This window comes from Perognathus longimembris, chromosome 2 (assembly GCF_023159225.1).
Source record: "Perognathus longimembris pacificus isolate PPM17 chromosome 2, ASM2315922v1, whole genome shotgun sequence".
Lineage (NCBI taxonomy): Eukaryota > Metazoa > Chordata > Mammalia > Rodentia > Heteromyidae > Perognathus > Perognathus longimembris.
This window is the reverse complement of record NC_063162.1, coordinates 150,707,476-150,724,357: the sequence shown is the minus strand read 5'-3', so window position 1 is coordinate 150,724,357 and position 16,882 is coordinate 150,707,476. Positions and strand designations below refer to the sequence as shown.

Below are 16,882 nucleotides of genomic sequence, written 5' to 3'. Positions count from 1 at the left end.
AGAGGTATCAAAGTTAGCATAAAAGAGAGAGCTATGCATCCATGTTTATAAAAAAAAAATTCCCATTTATGGGATTATAGGATTATCTTATCGGCGGATAAATGAAGAAAATGTAGTAAATTCACAGTGTAGTAGTATTCAAGCATAAAGAAGTGATGTGTGTGTTACACTACTCCTGTACATATATCTATAGGAGGGCTGGGAATATGGCCTAGTGGCAAGAGTGTTTGCCTCCTACACATGAAGCTCTCGGTTCGATTCCCCAGCACCACATATATGGAAAAGGGCCAGAAGGGGCGCTGTGGCTCAGGTGGCAGAGTGCTAGCCTTGAGCGGGAAGAAGCCAGGGACAGTGCTCAGGCCCTAAGTCCAAGGCCAAGGACTGGCCAAAAAAACAAACAAACAAACAAAAACCATATATCTATAGGAAAATAAGTCAACCTACAATAGTGAGATTCCTGACCACTGATGTTTATAGTTCCACTATTCACAGTAGCCAAACTATGGAGTCAGCTATGTGTCCTTCAACTGATGAACAGATAAAATGTGGTGTGTAAATATACAGTGGAGTGTTTTGTAGATGTGAAGAATGAAGCACCAGTGGCTCACGCCTGTCATCCTAGCTACTCAGGAGGCTGAGCTCTGAGGATCAAGGTTCAAAGCCAGCCTGGGCAGGAAAGTCCATGAGCCTCTTGTCGTCAATTAACCACCAGAAAACCAAAAGTGGCGCTGTGACTCAAGTGGAGAGCACTAGTCTCGAGCTGAAGAGCTCAGGGACAGTGCCCAGGCCCAGAGTTCTAGGCCCATGACCAATTTAAAAAGAATGAAATTGTATTGTTTGCAGGAAAATATGTGTACCGCAGATCATGTTAAATAAACTAGACTCATAAAGACAAAGATGTTTCCTCTCATATATGAAATCCATATTTAAACAACAACAACAACAACAACAAAACAACCCAAGAAACTAAAAAAGAGTAGAGGTGTGGCTCAGTTGTAGAGCACCGACGCACCAAGCAGGAAGTCCAGAGTTCAAACCCTAATACAGCCAACAAAAGGTGAAGCAGAACTATTTGGGGAAAAGGGGTGTGAATATGATCAAAGTACATTATATGTGTGAAAATATCCTAATGCAGCCCATTATGTTGTATAATTAATATACACTAAAAAATATTCCTTCTTCATTTATGAGCTTCCTGAGGCCAGGGAACCATTCATTACCATTGGAGATCTATCTGATCCTGTCATACAGTAGGTTCCTAATTGCTGGAGGGCACTTTAATATCTTTAATCTCTCTGCTAGGCCCCTGTGATTCAGGCCTGTAATCCTAACTATTCAGGAGGCTGATATCTATGGATCACCATTCCAAGCCACCCCTGGCAGAAAAGTCTGTAAGACTCTTTACCCCCAAAAAACTAGTTAGGAAAATCTGGAAGTGGCGCTGTGGCTCAAGTGGTAGAGTGCTAGCCTTGAGCACAAAGAGGCTCAGGGACAGTGCCCAGAGCCAGAGTTCAAGCCCTGTGACAGACAAAGGGGGGGGGGGAGTAGAAACTTTCTGTTGGGGGAGGGGAGTGTTGAGTCCCGGGACCACAGGGGAAAATCTACTTGTGAAAACTGTACTCAGGAGCAACAGCTCTTCCCCCTCCCTCTCATCTCTCACTGGTGGGAATGTCAACTACTGCAGCCTATGTAAATCAGTACGAAATACATTGTATCCAACTATATTATATAACATGGGAATATTGCTTAACATGGATACAGTAGCTCTCTTCTATGTTGACTTTGATCCCTTTGGATATAAAGTTGGATACAATGTAGTAAGTTTCTCCCCGAAGACAGGAACCGAGAGAAGTAAACAAGAGGGCCAGGAGTTTGTCCTAGTGGTCGAGTGCTTGCCTAGCACGCACGCAGCTCGATTCCTCAGTACCACATACACAGAAAAAGCTGGAAGTGGCGCTGTGGCTCAAGTGGTACAGTGCCAGCCTTGGGCAAGAAAAAAAAAAGCGCTCAGGGACAGTGCTCAGGCCCTGAGTTCAAGCCCCAGGGCTGGCAAGGAAAAAAAAAAATCCAGAGAAGTCACAAGAATCATAAAGACAATGTAGGAATGTAAGTCACCTGGACAGGTAACCTAAAGTCTGGCTGAGATTCTAGAGTCTCAAGGAGCCTGCAAAATCATTGCTAAGCGCAGCAGGGGTCTCTTTCTTTCTTTTGGCCAGTCCTAGGGCTCGAACTCAGAGCCCGAGCACTGTCGCTGAGCTCAAGGCTAGCACTCTACCCCCTGAGTGAGCCACAGCGCCCCTCCCAGCTTTTTCTTGTTATGTACGTGGTGCTGAGGAATCGAACCCAGGGCTTCACGCACGCGAGGCGAGCGCTGTACCCCGGGCCACGTCCCCAGCCCCAAGCGGGGGAGGGGTGTGTCTTTTTTTATTTCAGGTGAACTTCACCAAACTTGGGTGGAAACCCAAGAACCCTGCTGCCCAAGGCCAGGGGCCACCGTTGGCGCCTTCTAGGTTTGGTGAACAACGGGTCAGCCTTATTTAACATCTCGACTTCGCCCAACGAAGACACCACCAAGGGGATTCCGTCGGCCTCACCCGTGCGGGTCCGTCTCCCCCGGGTGACCGGGGCCCAGCTCCTCGCCCCTGGGCGCTCGGCCCGGCCCTCCACCGCCGCCCCATTGTTCCGACCCGTTCCCGCGTGGGGCGGGCCGGGGACCGCAGCCGCACTCCTGGCTGACTGAAGGAGGCAGGCCGACCTCCCCGTCGCGTCCGCACGGCCGGACACGTCCCCGAGAGGCGGGGTAGTGCCCGGAAGGCCCAGCCCGCTCTCCGCGGGGCGGGGGGGGGCGGGGGGGGGGGAGGTGAGGGGAGCGAGCCGGGATTCGCAGCTCCCAGCGCCGGTCGGACTCTGGGACTCTCGGCTGCCCACTCTGACTCGGAGCTTCGCGCCTTCTGATGGCGTCACGAGGCCCCCGCGGGGACGCTGGGAGACGTAGTAGTTCTCAGGGCGCGCTCCTCCCGCGGTGGCGGCGGCGCCTGGAACTACACTTCCCAGAAGGCCTCGCGGCGGCGCGCCGACTCCACCCCTCCCCGGCGCCGTGATTGGCCGGAGAGCCGGCCGCACGCGGAGGAGCTCCCGGAGCGGCTCGGTGGCGAGCGAGGCCGAGCGGCGCGGCCCAGTGAGGTGGGGGAGAGGCTCGCTGGGGGAGCGGGGCGCCGGCCCGCGCGGGGAGGCTGGGGAGGGGGCGGGGGGCGGCCGGGAGCCCCCAGGGCCGGGATGGGGGTGGGCTGCGAAGGAGGAGGAAAGGCCTGGGGGGGGGGCGAAGCGGACGCGCGGGGCGCGGGGCAGGCGAGCGGGGGCCGAGCGCGGAGACTTTGAGGGGACCGGCCGCGGGGGGGCCGAGGGCGCCCCGAGAGCCGGCGGGGACCGGCAGTTGGGCCGTGACGGGGGAGGGGGCCGGAGCCGGGGGAGAGCCGGCCCCCAGACGGCAGGTGGACACCGGGAAAGTGAAGCGGCCGCCGGCTGGACCGCCCAGTGCCAAGTTGTGGGGAAACCGGAGACCGGCGCGGAAACGGGACCCGGACCCCAGGGCCCCGGGGGCAGCGCGACCCCCGGGGGAGGCCGGTCTCTGGAAAGTGGAGGACGAGGGCTGGGGGGGGGGGGCGGGGGGACGGGGTGGGGGGAGAGGGGTTAACACCCGAAGCGCGGCGGGGAGAGAGAGAGAGAGAGAGAGAGTCAGAACTGGCGAAGTTGGCAGAGCTGAAGCTTGGGCAGGGCCGGCCGGCAAAGGCGCCTTGGAATTTTCCAGAAAGGGATGGAGCGGGCTCGGGCATTTCGTACCAGAAAGTAAATGAAGGATTTTTGGAGTTAGCTGATTGCCCTCCTTCAGACTCCCTGCAGGAGCAGCAACCTACCTACCCCTGTGGTTCAACACCATGCCCTCCGACCTGGCCAAGAAGAAGGCAGCCAAAAAGAAGGAAGCCGCCAAAGCCCGACAGCGGCCCAAAAAGGGGCATGAAGAAAACGGAGAGGCGGTCACGGAACCACAGGTGGCAGAAGAGAAGAGTGAGGCCAATGGCAGAGAGACCACAGGTGATGATGATTTAAGACGGCCTTCCCGGCAGGGTTGCTAAGACCAAACGTGCACCTCGGCCAGAATCAAGATCTAGAGGTTGGGTCCGTAGGGGATATACACAGCTTGTAGGGCGGTGAGTGCTGTAATCCCAGTATTGGGAGTCTGAAGCAGTAAGATCACAAGGTTGAGGTCAGCCTGGGTGACACGTCGAAAAAAGCAAAAAGGTGGTCGCCAGTGTGTCACGCCTTTTCCCTAGCTGCTCGGGAAGCCGACAGACATCTGAGGGCTGTGGTTCACAGACGGCTTGGGCAGCAAAGTCTTAACCTCCAGTTATTAGCAAAAAGCCAGAAATGGAGCTGTGTGGCTCAAGTGGTAGAGTGCCATCCTTGAGTGAGAAAGCTAAGGGACAGTGCTCAGGCTCTGAGTTCAAGCCCCAGACCCAGCACTAAATACGTAAATGTAAACATACCTATACGTATGTGTGTTGGAGTTGATGCCACCCGGTTACTGATCAAGGAGACAGTGCAAGTGAGCACAAAGATAGGAGTTGTTGCACTGCTTTGCTGCGCGTTGGACTATGAAGAGGAAGGAATCAGCTCCCTGCTCATTTCTCCGTTGGTATTCCTAAACGTGGTTGCACAAGTATCCCAGGCTCTTACCACATGGCACCCTGCTCATCACAGGTGTGACTACACTAACAGGGATTTAGGAAGTTCTATAGGGCTTATTGGGAAACAGCTGGAGTTCAGGTGTTTACGTTTTGGGAAGTGTTTGTTGAGTACTTCTCAATGCTAGACATGGTGGGATATACTGAGGTGGTATAAATACAGTCTGCTGTCTGATGACTTACAATCTAGGGTGGTGAGACATGGCAGTGTGATGAAGACTATCTCAGTCCCTTCTCTGCCCCCTAAAATCCCCCTTCTGCCTTTGTGCTGGTATTGAGACTTGACCTCAGGGTCTTCACATTTTGGCTTGAGACTGGCATTCAACCCTTCTTCCACTTATGGCTTTGTTTTTGTTTTTTGCCAGTCCTGGGTCTTGAACTCAGGGCCTGAGCACTGTCCCTGGCTTCTTTTTGCTCAAGGCTAGCACTCTACCAGTGGAGCCTCAGTGCCGCTTCTGGCTTTTTCTATATATGTGGTGCTGAGGAATCGAACCCAGGGCTTCATGTATATGAGGCAAGCACTTTACCACTAGGCCATCTTCCCAGCCCCACGTACGGCCTTTTTTTCCTGGCCAGTTGGAGGTAAGAGCTTCCTGGGATTCACTGCCTGGGCTGGCTTCAAACTGCCATCCCAGGCCTCAGCCCCCTGCGTAACCAGGATTACAGGTGTGAGCCCCCAGTCCCCAGCTTCCGTTGTCCCTTAAATAATCTCCACATTTCTGTCCTTTCACATACTAAATTCTGGTAGGATTGTGTTTGAGCAAGCTGCTTTTGACATTTCTGCCAAAGTGGCTCAAGTGGTAAAGAAGAGCCCGCCTGACGTGTTGCTGATGGGTTGAGTAGTATGAAAGGTGATGTGATAAGTCAACCAGACCATGGAGGAGCTTCATTCTCGCACAGAATAGTGAAGAACGGGGCGGGGGGTGGGGGGAGTTAAGAATGACGAGGGTGAGGCCAAGCACAGTGACGACTCTCACCTGGAGTCCTAGCCATTCAGGCACCTGAGAGCTGAGGATTGGGGTTTGTAGCCAACTAGGCAGGAAAACAGTGAGACTTACCTCCAATTTAGCACACACAAAAAAATTGGAAACAAAAAAAAGATACGTAATGTCCCTCATCTTTCCCACCCAAGCGCCCGCCTAAGCCCTGAGTTCAACCCTAGTACTGGCACCAAAAACACAACAACCCCAAAACCAACCAGAATGGGAGTGAACAGGGACAGTAAGGATAAGGACATCATGTTACATTCGGAAGGTGAGGCTACAAAGTGGAATTGCCCAAGGGAGCAGGTGTAGGACGTCTGTACGTGTCCACTCCGTGAGGCTCCTGAAGCCACCGAGTGCTCAATGTGACCTGAGCCCAGTTCTTTGGGGTCCGCCTACTTGTACAGGAGCCGAGTCTTGCCTTACCGCCCCCCTCCCTAACTGCCCTTCTGTCCCCAGAGGTGGATTTGCTCACCAAAGAGCTGGAGGACTTTGAGATGAAGAAAGCTGCCGCGCGAGCTGTCACCGGTGTCCTGGCCTCTCACCCCAACAGTACTGACGTTCACATTATCAACCTCTCGCTCACCTTCCACGGTCAGGAGCTGCTCAGCGACACCAAACTGGAATTAAATTCCGGCCGTCGTTATGGCCTCATTGGCTTAAATGGCATTGGTGAGTTCTTTAGAAGGTAAGGTAGAAGGTTCTTCTTCTTGGCACGTGTCCATCAGTATTTGTAGCTGGAAATTAGAAGCAAAGGGTTTACCCTACAAGTGGCAAGCCAGATAAGCCCAAAGAAAAGGTATTGGCAACATAGAGCAGTAAGTGGTAAGTGCTCCCTGAGTGGTTTCTGGCAGTAGAGACAGGGAGATGTGGTGGGTGGGAGACTGGGGACAGTGGTGTAGGAAAGCTGTTTGTCAGCAATGAAAATTAAGTGGGAAAAGTATCCCAGGAATGGAGGGTGGTGAGATCGGAATGAATAGGAAGAAGGAAGATACTCAGGGAACAGCGTGGAGGAGCAGGAAGAGTGGGGGGGAAATTGCTGAACACCATCTCTCCCGTCAGGGAAGTCCATGCTGCTCTCTGCCATCGGGAAGCGCGAAGTGCCCATCCCCGAGCACATCGACATTTACCACCTGACCCGGGAGATGCCCCCTAGCGACAAGACCCCCTTGCAGTGTGTGATGGAGGTGGACACGGAGCGCGCCATGCTGGAGAGGGAGGCGGAGCGGCTGGCTCACGAGGACGGTAGGACGTGCAGACGCGGGGTGGGGTGGGTGGGCTTTGTCCCAGGGAAGACCCAGAGCCTGATGGCCACGCGGTGTCCACAGCCGAGTGTGAGAAGCTCATGGAACTGTACGAGCGCCTGGAGGAGCTGGACGCTGACAAGGCAGAGATGAGGGCCTCGCGGATTTTGCACGGGCTCGGTTTCACGCCTGCTATGCAGCGCAAGAAGCTGAAAGACTTCAGTGGGGGCTGGAGGATGAGGGTGGCACTTGCCAGGTGAGTCCCACTCTCCTCGCAGTTCCCTGTTTCTCTTGTGAAAGTTTATTCCAGCAGGACTGTCAGCTGTCACTAAGTATCAAAGGAGGGAGACACCAGTGTCATGGAGAGAGAGTAAGCTGCTAGCTGCTGTGTTCCAGAATGACTGCTCAGGGCTAGATTACCAGCACAGGGCCGAGGAGTCCTTGGAGCAGCCCCGAGTAAAATGGTTGAGTTCAGTTTTTCTTTCCTCCCAATTCCCTTCCAGACTTTTGTGTGCTTCAGTCCTAATTCTTGCTGTAAAAATGTGGCTTGAGGCATGGCTCAAGTGATAGAGCACTTGCTTACTAAGCAGAAACCCCAGTACTGGTGTGTGTCCATACGTCTGTAAGTATGTGAAGAGGAAATGTTAGCCTGTGATCTTGACTGCTTGAGAGGCTGAGGCAAGGGGATCAGGGCAACTCAGTCAAAGGCAGGGAAACTGTCTTAAAATTTTTTTAAATTGTTATTATAATGTGATGTACAGAAAGGTCACAGTTACATAATCCAGGTAAAGAGTACATTTCTTTCTGGACAGTGTCACGCCTTCCCTTGCTCTCTCTCCCAGTGTTTCCCTCCCATCCCCACCTAGCAGTTGTACAGTTCACTTTCTACATAGTGTCTAAGAAGTACCACTGCTGCATTTGGGAAACTATCTTTTTTCTTTATTTTGTCGGTTGTGGGGCTTGAACTCTGGGCTTGGGCGCTGTCCCTGAGCTCTTCAGCTCAAGTCTACATTGTGCCACTTGAGCCACAGCACCACTTTCGATTTTCTGGTGGTTAATTGGAGATAAGAGTCTCATGGACTTTCCTGCCCAGGCTGGCTTTGAACCGCAATCCTCAGATCTCAGCCTCCTGTGTAGCTAGGATGACAGGTGTGAGCCACCAACACCTGGCCGGGAAACTGTATCTTGAAGATGAAATTTAATTATCTGTTGTAATGTTTGTTCTTCTTACCCTCTGGAAGCCTGGGTCAAAGTGAGTTTGTAGATGGACACCCCCAGCCCCCTAGATTACCTAGTTATATCAATTTGGTTTCTGTTATATAATGCATATTTTATAAAGGAAAAAAGTTAGTTTTCCTTATGTTTGTGGAGGTTCAAGATAGTATGACATCTGGTAGTTGTCTCACCATTTAGTTCTAAGGCAGGACATGTAGCAAGAGACGGAGTACTCATGCATCCCCTCTGTTTTTTTTTTTTCTTCTTTGTGTACGTTTCTTGACATGGAGTCTTGCTTGCTGCGTAGTTCAGGCTAGCCTCAGCTCCCTGTGCTAGAATTACAGGCATGAACTATCACGCCTAGCTAGCTCTCTCCCTCTTCGGAAAGCTACCAGAATCCACTCGTGGGCCTCTGTCCTGGAAGCCTTACCAAGTCCTAATCCATTCCCAGAGCTCCCCCTCCGAACGCCATAGTCAGACTCTGTTTATGCCCTCTTCACACTAGGAGTCCTCTCCCACTTGACTTCTGGAGAGGACCAACCATATTCAGCCAGAGCATTAAATAGATTAGTTAGTGACGACGGTACTGGGGTTTGAACACCGAGCCTTGTGCTCTCAGCTTTTTTGCTCATGGCTAACACTGCCGCTTGAGCCACTCACGATAGACTTTTATAGACATTTCTACCAGGGCCGGCCTCAAACCTTGATCCTCAGATCTCAGCCACCCCCCAGCCCTTGACTAAGCGGATCATTATTACCACCCCACTGTTCTCTGCGAACGAGCTGGTAAGACACCCCTGTAAAGGGCCGCTGGTGCGAAGCGTGGACCAGGAGCGGTGCTGCCCTTTGCTGAGAGGGACAAGGCGCTCAGGCCCACCCGGGAGCTGCAGTCTCTCCTGATGTCTGCGGGTCTAAGCTGTTCCTCAAGAGGGGTGACTGCAGGGTTGGAACCAGAGCTGTCGTCTGTCCCTACGCTTTACCAGTTTTAAGAAAAGAACCTTGCTCGGTCTCCTTGCTAGAGGAGGCAGTCTGATCAGATTGGTCGAATCTTGGTATTTTTTTTTTGCTTTTAGCAACTTAGTTTGCTCTGTAATCTTTTGTCTTCTTGGTGTCAGAATAAAAGACTCATTTCTCAGTCTTATCTGCAGACCACATTCCTGTACTTCTAAGCCCTGCTTTCTCCGCTCTTTCTCAGCTCTGAACTCTGGTTTCTCCCCCTCTCCTCTGAGGTATAAAACCCAGACTGATTGCAGGACTCAAGCCAGGCTCAACTCCTTCCGTTTAGCACTCGTGATACTGAGGTGTCCTCTCCCCTCGTGTTCTTCAGAGCCCTTTTCATCCGGCCTTTCATGCTGCTCCTGGACGAACCCACCAACCACCTGGACCTGGATGCCTGCGTGTGGCTGGAAGAAGAGCTAAAGACGTAAGGGGGCAGGCATGACGGGGTGGTTGTGCCTGAAGCATTGGGAGCAGGCAAAGAAGATAGTGTCCAGAGCCACACAGATTGTAGAGTCGTGAGAAAACAGATCCAAGTCAGGCCACGTGGAGGCCTACGCGGGCCTTGCCATCCTGTAGGGTTTCCTTTTGTCTGAAGTATGTGAGCCTTGAAAAACAACTGTTTTTCCTTTATTTAAAATATACCATTGCTGGGCGCTGGTGGCTCACACCGGTAATCCTATCTCCTCAGGAGGCTGAGATCGGAGGGCTGTGGTTCAGCCCCATTCAGAGCCAGACCAGGTAGGGCAGGAAGCTCTGTGAGATTCTTATATCTCCAGTTAACCACCAGAAAACCGGAAGTGGCGCTGTGGCTCAAATGGTAGAGCGCTAGCCTTGAGCTGAAGAGCTCGGGGACGGCGCCCAGGCCCAGAGTTCAAGCCCCACTACCACCAACAAAAAAATATACCATGTTTACTGTGAAAGATATTCCTCAGTTGTATGTATTTGCATCATGTAAAGAGGATCTCCTGTTTAGCATCCTGAGGCGGTGACAAAGGGAAAGAATAGTCATACACTCATGCTTGTTTTGTGGCTACAGATCTGAGTGATGGTGGGGGCGAAGCTTTTCAAAAAAGCTTTTAGTGGTGCAGGAACTTTTAGTATGTCTTCCAAAAAGAAAATTGTGGTGTTTGCATTGCATCTGTCCCAGCTTTCCTCACCCGGAGCTGTAGACGCCCTTAGGGATACGTGTGCACACACGCTTTCCTCTAGACGCCCTTAGGGATACGTGTGCACACACGCACCTTCGCCATCCGCGTCACCACCATCCTCCCCCTGTAGCGTGCGCAGAGGACTGAGGGCTCTGAAAGGCACCAGGAGCCCCTCACAGCTCGACGGTGGTGCGGCCCAGGTGCTCGCCGGCACCCGGCAGCCGCACTGAGGTGTGAGGAGGGTGGCGCTCCGCCTTAGTTCCCCTTGTTCGCCATCTCCAGTGCTGCGTGCCATCCTGACTGGCTGTTTGGCTTCACAGTTTTAAGCGTATCCTGGTCCTCGTGTCCCACTCTCAGGATTTCTTGAATGGTGTCTGCACCAATATCATCCACATGCACAACAAGAAACTCAAGTATTACACGGTGAGTGGGTGAGCCTCTGCTCAGCAGCCCTCCAAACAGCTCCTTAAAAACAACAGCTAATAGGTCTTCCATCTATATTGCTATAAAAAGATAGGTAGGAGAAGCTCTTAGCTCCTGCCGTCAGGCCCTGGGCCTTGGTTGGCAGATGCTGCATGAGGTGTACGTTTGCCTTACGGCAAAGCAGCTGATGTCTCTGCGTCTGGGAAGGCCCTGTTTGCCCGACCTGATCATGTGCTTCCTTCGCTCTTGTATTTGGGTGCCCAAAAGTCTGAATCTACTTCTCTGAGCACAGGAGGGTGGGACTAGGGGCTCAGAACCTCCCCTACTGTGCCTTGTTGCTTTTTAATAGTTGGAAAAAACAACAGAAGCTGGGCTTGGTGGTGCGCACCCATCATGCTGTACTAGGGAGCCAGATAGGAGAACTGGGCTACACAGTGAGACCCTGTCCCATTCATAACCAGGCACAGCACCCAAGGATTAATTTCCTACACAGCCTTCCAGAATTCTGCATACTTGTAAACATTTGTAGTACATAGTTGCAGTCTTAGTAATCATTGTATTCTGGGAATGGAAGTTTGGCTCAAGTGAGGGAGCACTTAGGCCCTGAGTTCAAACCCCAATACCAAAAGAAAAAAAGGATAAAAGAAGAAAGAATATCCATTCAATTGTATAGATTACTTTTTAAATTGAGTACATCTTGGACCTGCTTTCCAAATGAACCGGTATTTCGTTGTGGATATCCACATAGTACCTGAGACTTTTTTTTTTAATGATCAGGGCCTTGTACTTACTAAGCAGGTCCTCTACCAAAGAGCCAGGTCTGTAGAAGACGAAACTGTAGGAAATGATGGTAAACTCAGGTTAAACTCAGGGCCTCCCACTCTTGCTCATGGTTGGTGCCCTATTACTTGAGCCCTGCCCCTGAGTCTTCTAGACTTCTCTGCCAGAGCTGGCTCCAAACCTCCACCTTCCAGGTCTCCACCTCCTGAGTAGCTAGGGCTTCAGGTATGAGCCTCCAACATTCAGCTTCTTAGGCCCTTAAAAAATTGTATTTTTTTATTGTTGACATAAAGGTGATATACAGAGAGGTTAGTTACGATTACCTTTTTTTTTTCTTCTTCTTCCATTTCCTGAAGTTGTCCCTTTTTAAAGGGTATTTAGCTTCAGTCCAGGTACCAACCGTGTCCAGTTGTTCAGGTTGTGCTGGGTCCTAAATCTGATTGATCTGTTTCCCCTGTGGGGATAGCTCTTCTGGTCCTTGTGGTGTCAGCTTCCCAGGTGATGATACCACAGTATTGATGTTCCGGGCTGCTCCCATTGCTGGGTGTCTTTCAGACTAGCCAAAGGATTTGCCCGGAGTCCGGCTTGGCTAGCCTCAGGTTAGGTTGTGCCTCTTTAATACACTTCCTTCTTTCTTATTGCACAGACTTGATAGCCAAACCAGTGCCATGCCTCATCCCCCTAAACTGTGAATGCGAACCCAGGACTGAGACCCGCTCAAAGCCATCCCCCCTGCCTGGTGTGTTTCCCTGCAGGGTAATTATGATCAGTACGTGAAGACGCGGCTGGAACTGGAGGAGAATCAGATGAAGAGGTTTCACTGGGAGCAAGACCAGATTGCACACATGAAGGTAGAGAGATGGTAGAGCCAAGGAGCTGGGGGCGCTGGAGCAGGCCAGTGAGGAGGACGGTCATCATTTCTCACCCAGGGAGCCTGCACATGTACGCCAAGCCCCCCCTCTGCTCTCTTTCAGAACTATATTGCTAGATTTGGTCATGGTAGTGCCAAGCTAGCCCGGCAGGCCCAGAGCAAGGAGAAGACCCTGCAGAAGATGATGGCGTCGGGACTGACAGAGAGGGTTGTGAGTGACAAGGTGAGGTGCGGTGGCTGTGGGCAGGTGGGGGGCAAGGAGAGCACCCGGCTGATGGAGGCACCTCCTCTTCCCAGACACTGTCATTTTATTTCCCGCCGTGTGGCAAGATTCCTCCCCCTGTCATTATGGTGCAGAATGTGAGCTTCAAGTACACAAAAGACGGAGTAAGTGGGGTCCAGGGCACCTCCCAACGCCCGCGGGTAGCTGGGGGCCCGGGCGCGCTTTCCGCAGCCTGTGGGCCTGTGAGACCCCACACCCTCTTATCGGTGAGGGCCTCGTCCAGGGGGTGGGACGGCGGCGCTGGGCGCTCCTTCCTGAGAGGAAGATCTCGCTTCTGGGCTGCTGGGTGGAGACAGTGAGGTGGGGTCTCCTATCACCCCCCCCCCCGTGACTGGGACTCGGGGTGTTGGTCTGCCAGACAGACCCGAGCCAGCCACTCACCCACGTTTGTATCCCTCTCTACCCACCTCAGCCTTGCATCTACAATAACCTAGAATTTGGCATAGACCTTGACACACGCGTGGCTCTAGTGGGGCCCAACGGAGCAGGGAAGTCCACTCTCCTGAAGCTGCTAACGGGAGAGGTACGGCGCTGTGGGAAGTGCGGTCCCTTCCGGGAGCAGGCACCATGGTGGAAGGACGGGGGGTTGGGGGGCGATGGGGGGTTCACTGCCTGGGAGGCCCCGGGAGTGCTGGGAAGCGGGCTGGCGGCAGAGGGGGAGGGCCCTGCGTGCCTCCACACGGTCCTCCCGCAGTCCTGCGTCACCTCGCACCGTGGACCTAGGACCGGTAGACGTCTTAGGACTCTGTGAGGCGCCTCCTCCCCTCCTTCAGGAACGCCCTTTGTGGTGTGTCTTCCTGGACATCTTGACGGTGCTCGGAAGGGCGACCTGAGCCTGCGCAGGGGTTCTGTGGAGGAAGTTCCCCGAGTCCCGCTGGGCGTGGAGCCCTGGTGCGCGTGCGCGTGCCTGCTCGTGTTCCCACCTCTGCTCCCCACTTGCTTCTTCCTAGCTGCTGCCCACAGACGGGATGATCCGGAAGCACTCCCACGTCAAGATAGGGCGTTACCACCAGGTACGGGCAGGGTGGAGGCAGGACTTGGACCCGGCCTGGCCCTCCCAGGAATGCCAGCTGGCAGGTGCCTGGGGGGGGGCGGTGCCCGCAGGCGGCCTCACGCCAGCCCGCCCTGTCCCCCGCAGCACTTGCAGGAGCAGCTGGACTTGGATCTCTCGCCGTTGGAGTACATGATGAAGTGCTACCCAGAGATCAAGGAGAAGGAGGAGATGAGGAAGATCATTGGGCGATACGGCCTGACTGGGAAGCAGCAGGTTAGCGGCGGGGGGGGGGGGGGGGGGGGTGGGGGGGGTGGAGCTGGGACACCCTGAGTCTGGTAACACCAGAGGCTGATTCCAGGGCCTCAGACTGCTCACCACGTTTCCCCTAGGTGGTGGTGTCGGGTGTGTCACTGTGCGGCTGGGGATAAAGATAGGGTGCTGCTCTCTGAGCTGCTCCTGTGCCAGAGTGCTCGAGGCGAGGCACTTGTAATCTAGGAAACAGTTTCCTGGGTCCAGACCTGGAGTGAGGCGTCGTGGATTGGCTCAGTTCATCGGGACTTAAGTGCCAGGAGAATGGGAGGTCAGATGGGTCCTGGCAGAGTGGTCAGGCCGTGGGTTTGCTGCCAGGCCTCCGGAACACACGCTGGGCCTCCCTCTCCACATGCAATCCTTGGAGCTTCCGTAACAGTGCAGTCCTAATAGTGGGGAGGGAGGAACCCCGCTGCATGCTGGGTAATACCACATCGTCCCTGTGTTGCGGGTCCTCTCAGGTAAGCCCAATTCGGAACCTGTCTGATGGGCAGAAGTGCCGGGTGTGTCTGGCCTGGCTGGCCTGGCAGAACCCTCACATGCTCTTCCTGGACGAACCCACCAACCACCTGGACATCGAGACCATCGACGCACTGGCCGACGCCATCAATGAGTTTGAGGGAGGCATGATGCTCGTCAGCCACGACTTCAGACTCATCCAGCAGGTGAGCCCCGGCGGGAGCCCGAGACACAGCCCGGGTGTCTGCGTGGCGGTCGGGTGGGGTGGCACTGACATGCACGTCGGCTGAATTCCAAGACGGAAGGGGCTCAGGCCCCCGCGGTGCGGTGAAGACCGGCCCTCGTGGCCGCTGGGGAGGGATGTTTGCTTACCTGGTGGTGTTGACCCAATGGAGCAGAGGGTTAGGCCTTTGCTACTGTTCCAGAAACAGTGCTTTAGTAAGAAGGGCTTGGGTTAGGAAGGGGGCTGCCACCACCATTGAGGAGAAGCTCTGGAGAAAAAGCACGTGAAGTGTTGGGACAGATGTAGACTGCTAGGGACCTGACAGTAGAGGAAGGCTCCGGGGCCTGCACCAGACATGGCGAAGAACGTAGACCAGGTGGAGCGACGCGGACGTGGTGCGGGGTGAGGAGGTGGCGGCTCCCGTCCCCACCTCTGGAGTGGGAGGTCTGGGGGGTCTGCTCGATGTGGGGGGGCGGGCGGGAGAGGAGCCAGTCTCAGACCCGGCTCTCCTTTTCAGGTTGCACAGGAAATTTGGGTCTGTGAGAAGCAGACAATCACCAAATGGCCCGGAGACATCCTGGCCTACAAGGAGCACCTCAAGTCCAAGCTGGTTGACGAGGAGCCCCAGCTCACCAAGAGGACCCACAACGTGTGAGCCCTCCGCTCGGCTCGGGTCAGGCGTGCCACCTGGCCACCGCTCAGGACAGGACCCTGGGGCCACACTCCCGAGTGGCCGCAACACCGCCCCCGGCCTCCCTCCGCCTCCGCCTGCTCCGCCGCACCGCTACCCACCCACAGCCCTCCTTCCGGCTCCATCGCCCCACGTCTGGACTCAGCTGGCTTCTCCCTTCCGCTCCCTGCTGGCAACTCCGCCCTGAGAGCTGCCGCGGGGGGGCCCGGGGTCGCCCCAGGCCCACGCTCTGGATTTGGCCTGCGGAGGAGCTGAAGAGCCTCATTTTCTGGGTCTTGGTGATGTTGGAGGAATGCTCCCAGCCCACCACCCCACTCCTTGATGCTTCCGACTTGGAGCTCTGGACCAGAGCTTTACCAGTCCTGGTCAGTTTTTAATAGTTATTTTAACAGTGTAACTTTTAGACCTGCGTGACATCTACAAAGCATCCAATAAAGAAAGAGGAAGCCACGGCCTCCTTTCCTTCCCAGGTCTCTGGGCCTTCGTCCCTCCTCCGCAGGGCCTGCTGTGGGGATGACGGCTGCAAGAGTGGCTCCTCCTCCTCTGCTCTGGACGCGCTGTTGGGCCTGTGCCTCGCAGACTTTCAGCACGAAGGATCCAAAAGGGAGGGGCAGGCTCCACAGGTCACCTGACTGGGCCGCACCCAGAATTTCTGGTTCAGTTGGTTTCTTTGTTGTTGTTGTTTTTTCCCAGTCCTGGGCCTTAGACTCCTGAGCACTGTCCCTGGCTTTCTTATGCTCAAGGCTAGCACTCTGCCACTTGAGCCACAGCGCCACTTCTGGCCATTTTCTGTATATGTGGTGCTGAGGAATCAAACCCAGGGCTTCGTGTATGCGAGGCGAGCACTTTACCACTAGGCCATATTCCCAGCCCTCAGTTGATGTTAACATTTCTTTTTTTTCCACTTTATTGTTGTCTTAGAGGTGATATACAGTGGGGTCACCTTTACAAACATCCGGAAATAAGTACGTTTCCTTTTGCATGGTGTCCTCTGCCCCCTCATTCTCCCACTCCCCCCCCCCATCTCCGCCCACAGTTCCGTGGTTCACTTTCATCAGTACCCAGTGCGGCCAGCACGCTCCAGTGCTGCACGTTCTCACCCTTTTTTCCTGATTCGGTACCCTCTGAGTTAACATTTCTTCTTTTTCTCCCTCCTTCCGTCCTTCCCGGTTTGGGTGTGCTGATACGGGAGCTTCAACTCGGGGCCTCAGCTTTTTTTGCTCAAGACCGGTGCTCTACCACTTGACCCATATCTCCACCTCCAGCTTTTTGCCAGTTGACTAGACATAAGTCTCATGGACGTTCGTGCCCAGGCACGCTTCCAGCCGAGATTCTCAGCTCTCAGCCTCCCGAGTAGCTAGGATCATAGGTGTGAGCCACCGGCGCCTGGCTGAGAGGCAGCATTTCCAGCAATTCCTGCTGATGCGAATGTCGCAGACGTAGCGGCTGCACTTGGGAAGCCCTGTCCTTTAGCGTGCTTTATACAAGTGTGACCCCAGTCCCCACACTTGGAACACT

The 16,882-nt window shown here is 54.1% G+C and overlaps 2 protein-coding genes across 3 annotated transcripts; one reads left to right on the top strand and one right to left on the bottom strand.

The window, feature by feature from the left end:
• Positions 1-2,424: 2,424 nt before the first annotated feature.
• On the bottom strand, positions 2,425-3,833 carry LOC125345712 (basic proline-rich protein-like). The gene is made up of 3 exons (XM_048337754.1): positions 3,747-3,833; positions 3,400-3,649; positions 2,425-3,287 (listed from the first exon to the last, which is right to left on the bottom strand). Exons 1-3 carry the CDS (start codon positions 3,831-3,833, stop codon positions 2,425-2,427), a joined length of 1,200 nt encoding a protein of 399 aa, XP_048193711.1.
• Positions 3,071-15,814, top strand: Abcf2 (ATP binding cassette subfamily F member 2). 2 transcript variants are annotated; one of them, XM_048340484.1, is made up of 15 exons: positions 3,071-3,178; positions 3,890-4,092; positions 6,185-6,397; positions 6,788-6,970; positions 7,054-7,225; positions 9,512-9,607; positions 10,652-10,754; positions 12,290-12,385; positions 12,509-12,628; positions 12,703-12,792; positions 13,101-13,211; positions 13,639-13,701; positions 13,827-13,955; positions 14,453-14,656; positions 15,191-15,814. In XM_048340484.1, exons 2-15 carry the CDS (start codon positions 3,936-3,938, stop codon positions 15,326-15,328), a joined length of 1,875 nt encoding a protein of 624 aa, XP_048196441.1. In that variant the 5' UTR covers positions 3,071-3,178; positions 3,890-3,935; the 3' UTR covers positions 15,329-15,814. The 2 variants fall into 2 exon arrangements, with proteins under 2 accessions (XP_048196441.1, XP_048196442.1); XM_048340485.1 differs by having other exon boundaries at positions 3,131-3,183.
• Positions 15,815-16,882: the final 1,068 nt, after the last annotated feature.

Coding starts and splice junctions, on each gene's coding strand:
- LOC125345712 (XM_048337754.1), bottom strand. CDS start 3,833: ATGCCCGAGCCCGCTCCATCCCTTTCTGGAAAATTCCAAGGCGCCTTT. Junction 3,650..3,746: donor GCTTCAGCTCTGCCAACTTC/GCCAGTTCTGAC, acceptor CCCCCCCCCCAG/CCCTCGTCCTCCACTTTCCA. Junction 3,288..3,399: donor CGGCTCTCGGGGCGCCCTCG/GCCCCCCCGCGG, acceptor CCTCCTTCGCAG/CCCACCCCCATCCCGGCCCT.
- Abcf2 (XM_048340484.1), top strand. CDS start 3,936: ATGCCCTCCGACCTGGCCAAGAAGAAGGCAGCCAAAAAGAAGGAAGCC. Junction 6,398..6,787: donor CATTGGCTTAAATGGCATTG/GTGAGTTCTTTA, acceptor CTCTCCCGTCAG/GGAAGTCCATGCTGCTCTCT. Junction 9,608..10,651: donor CTGGAAGAAGAGCTAAAGAC/GTAAGGGGGCAG, acceptor TTGGCTTCACAG/TTTTAAGCGTATCCTGGTCC.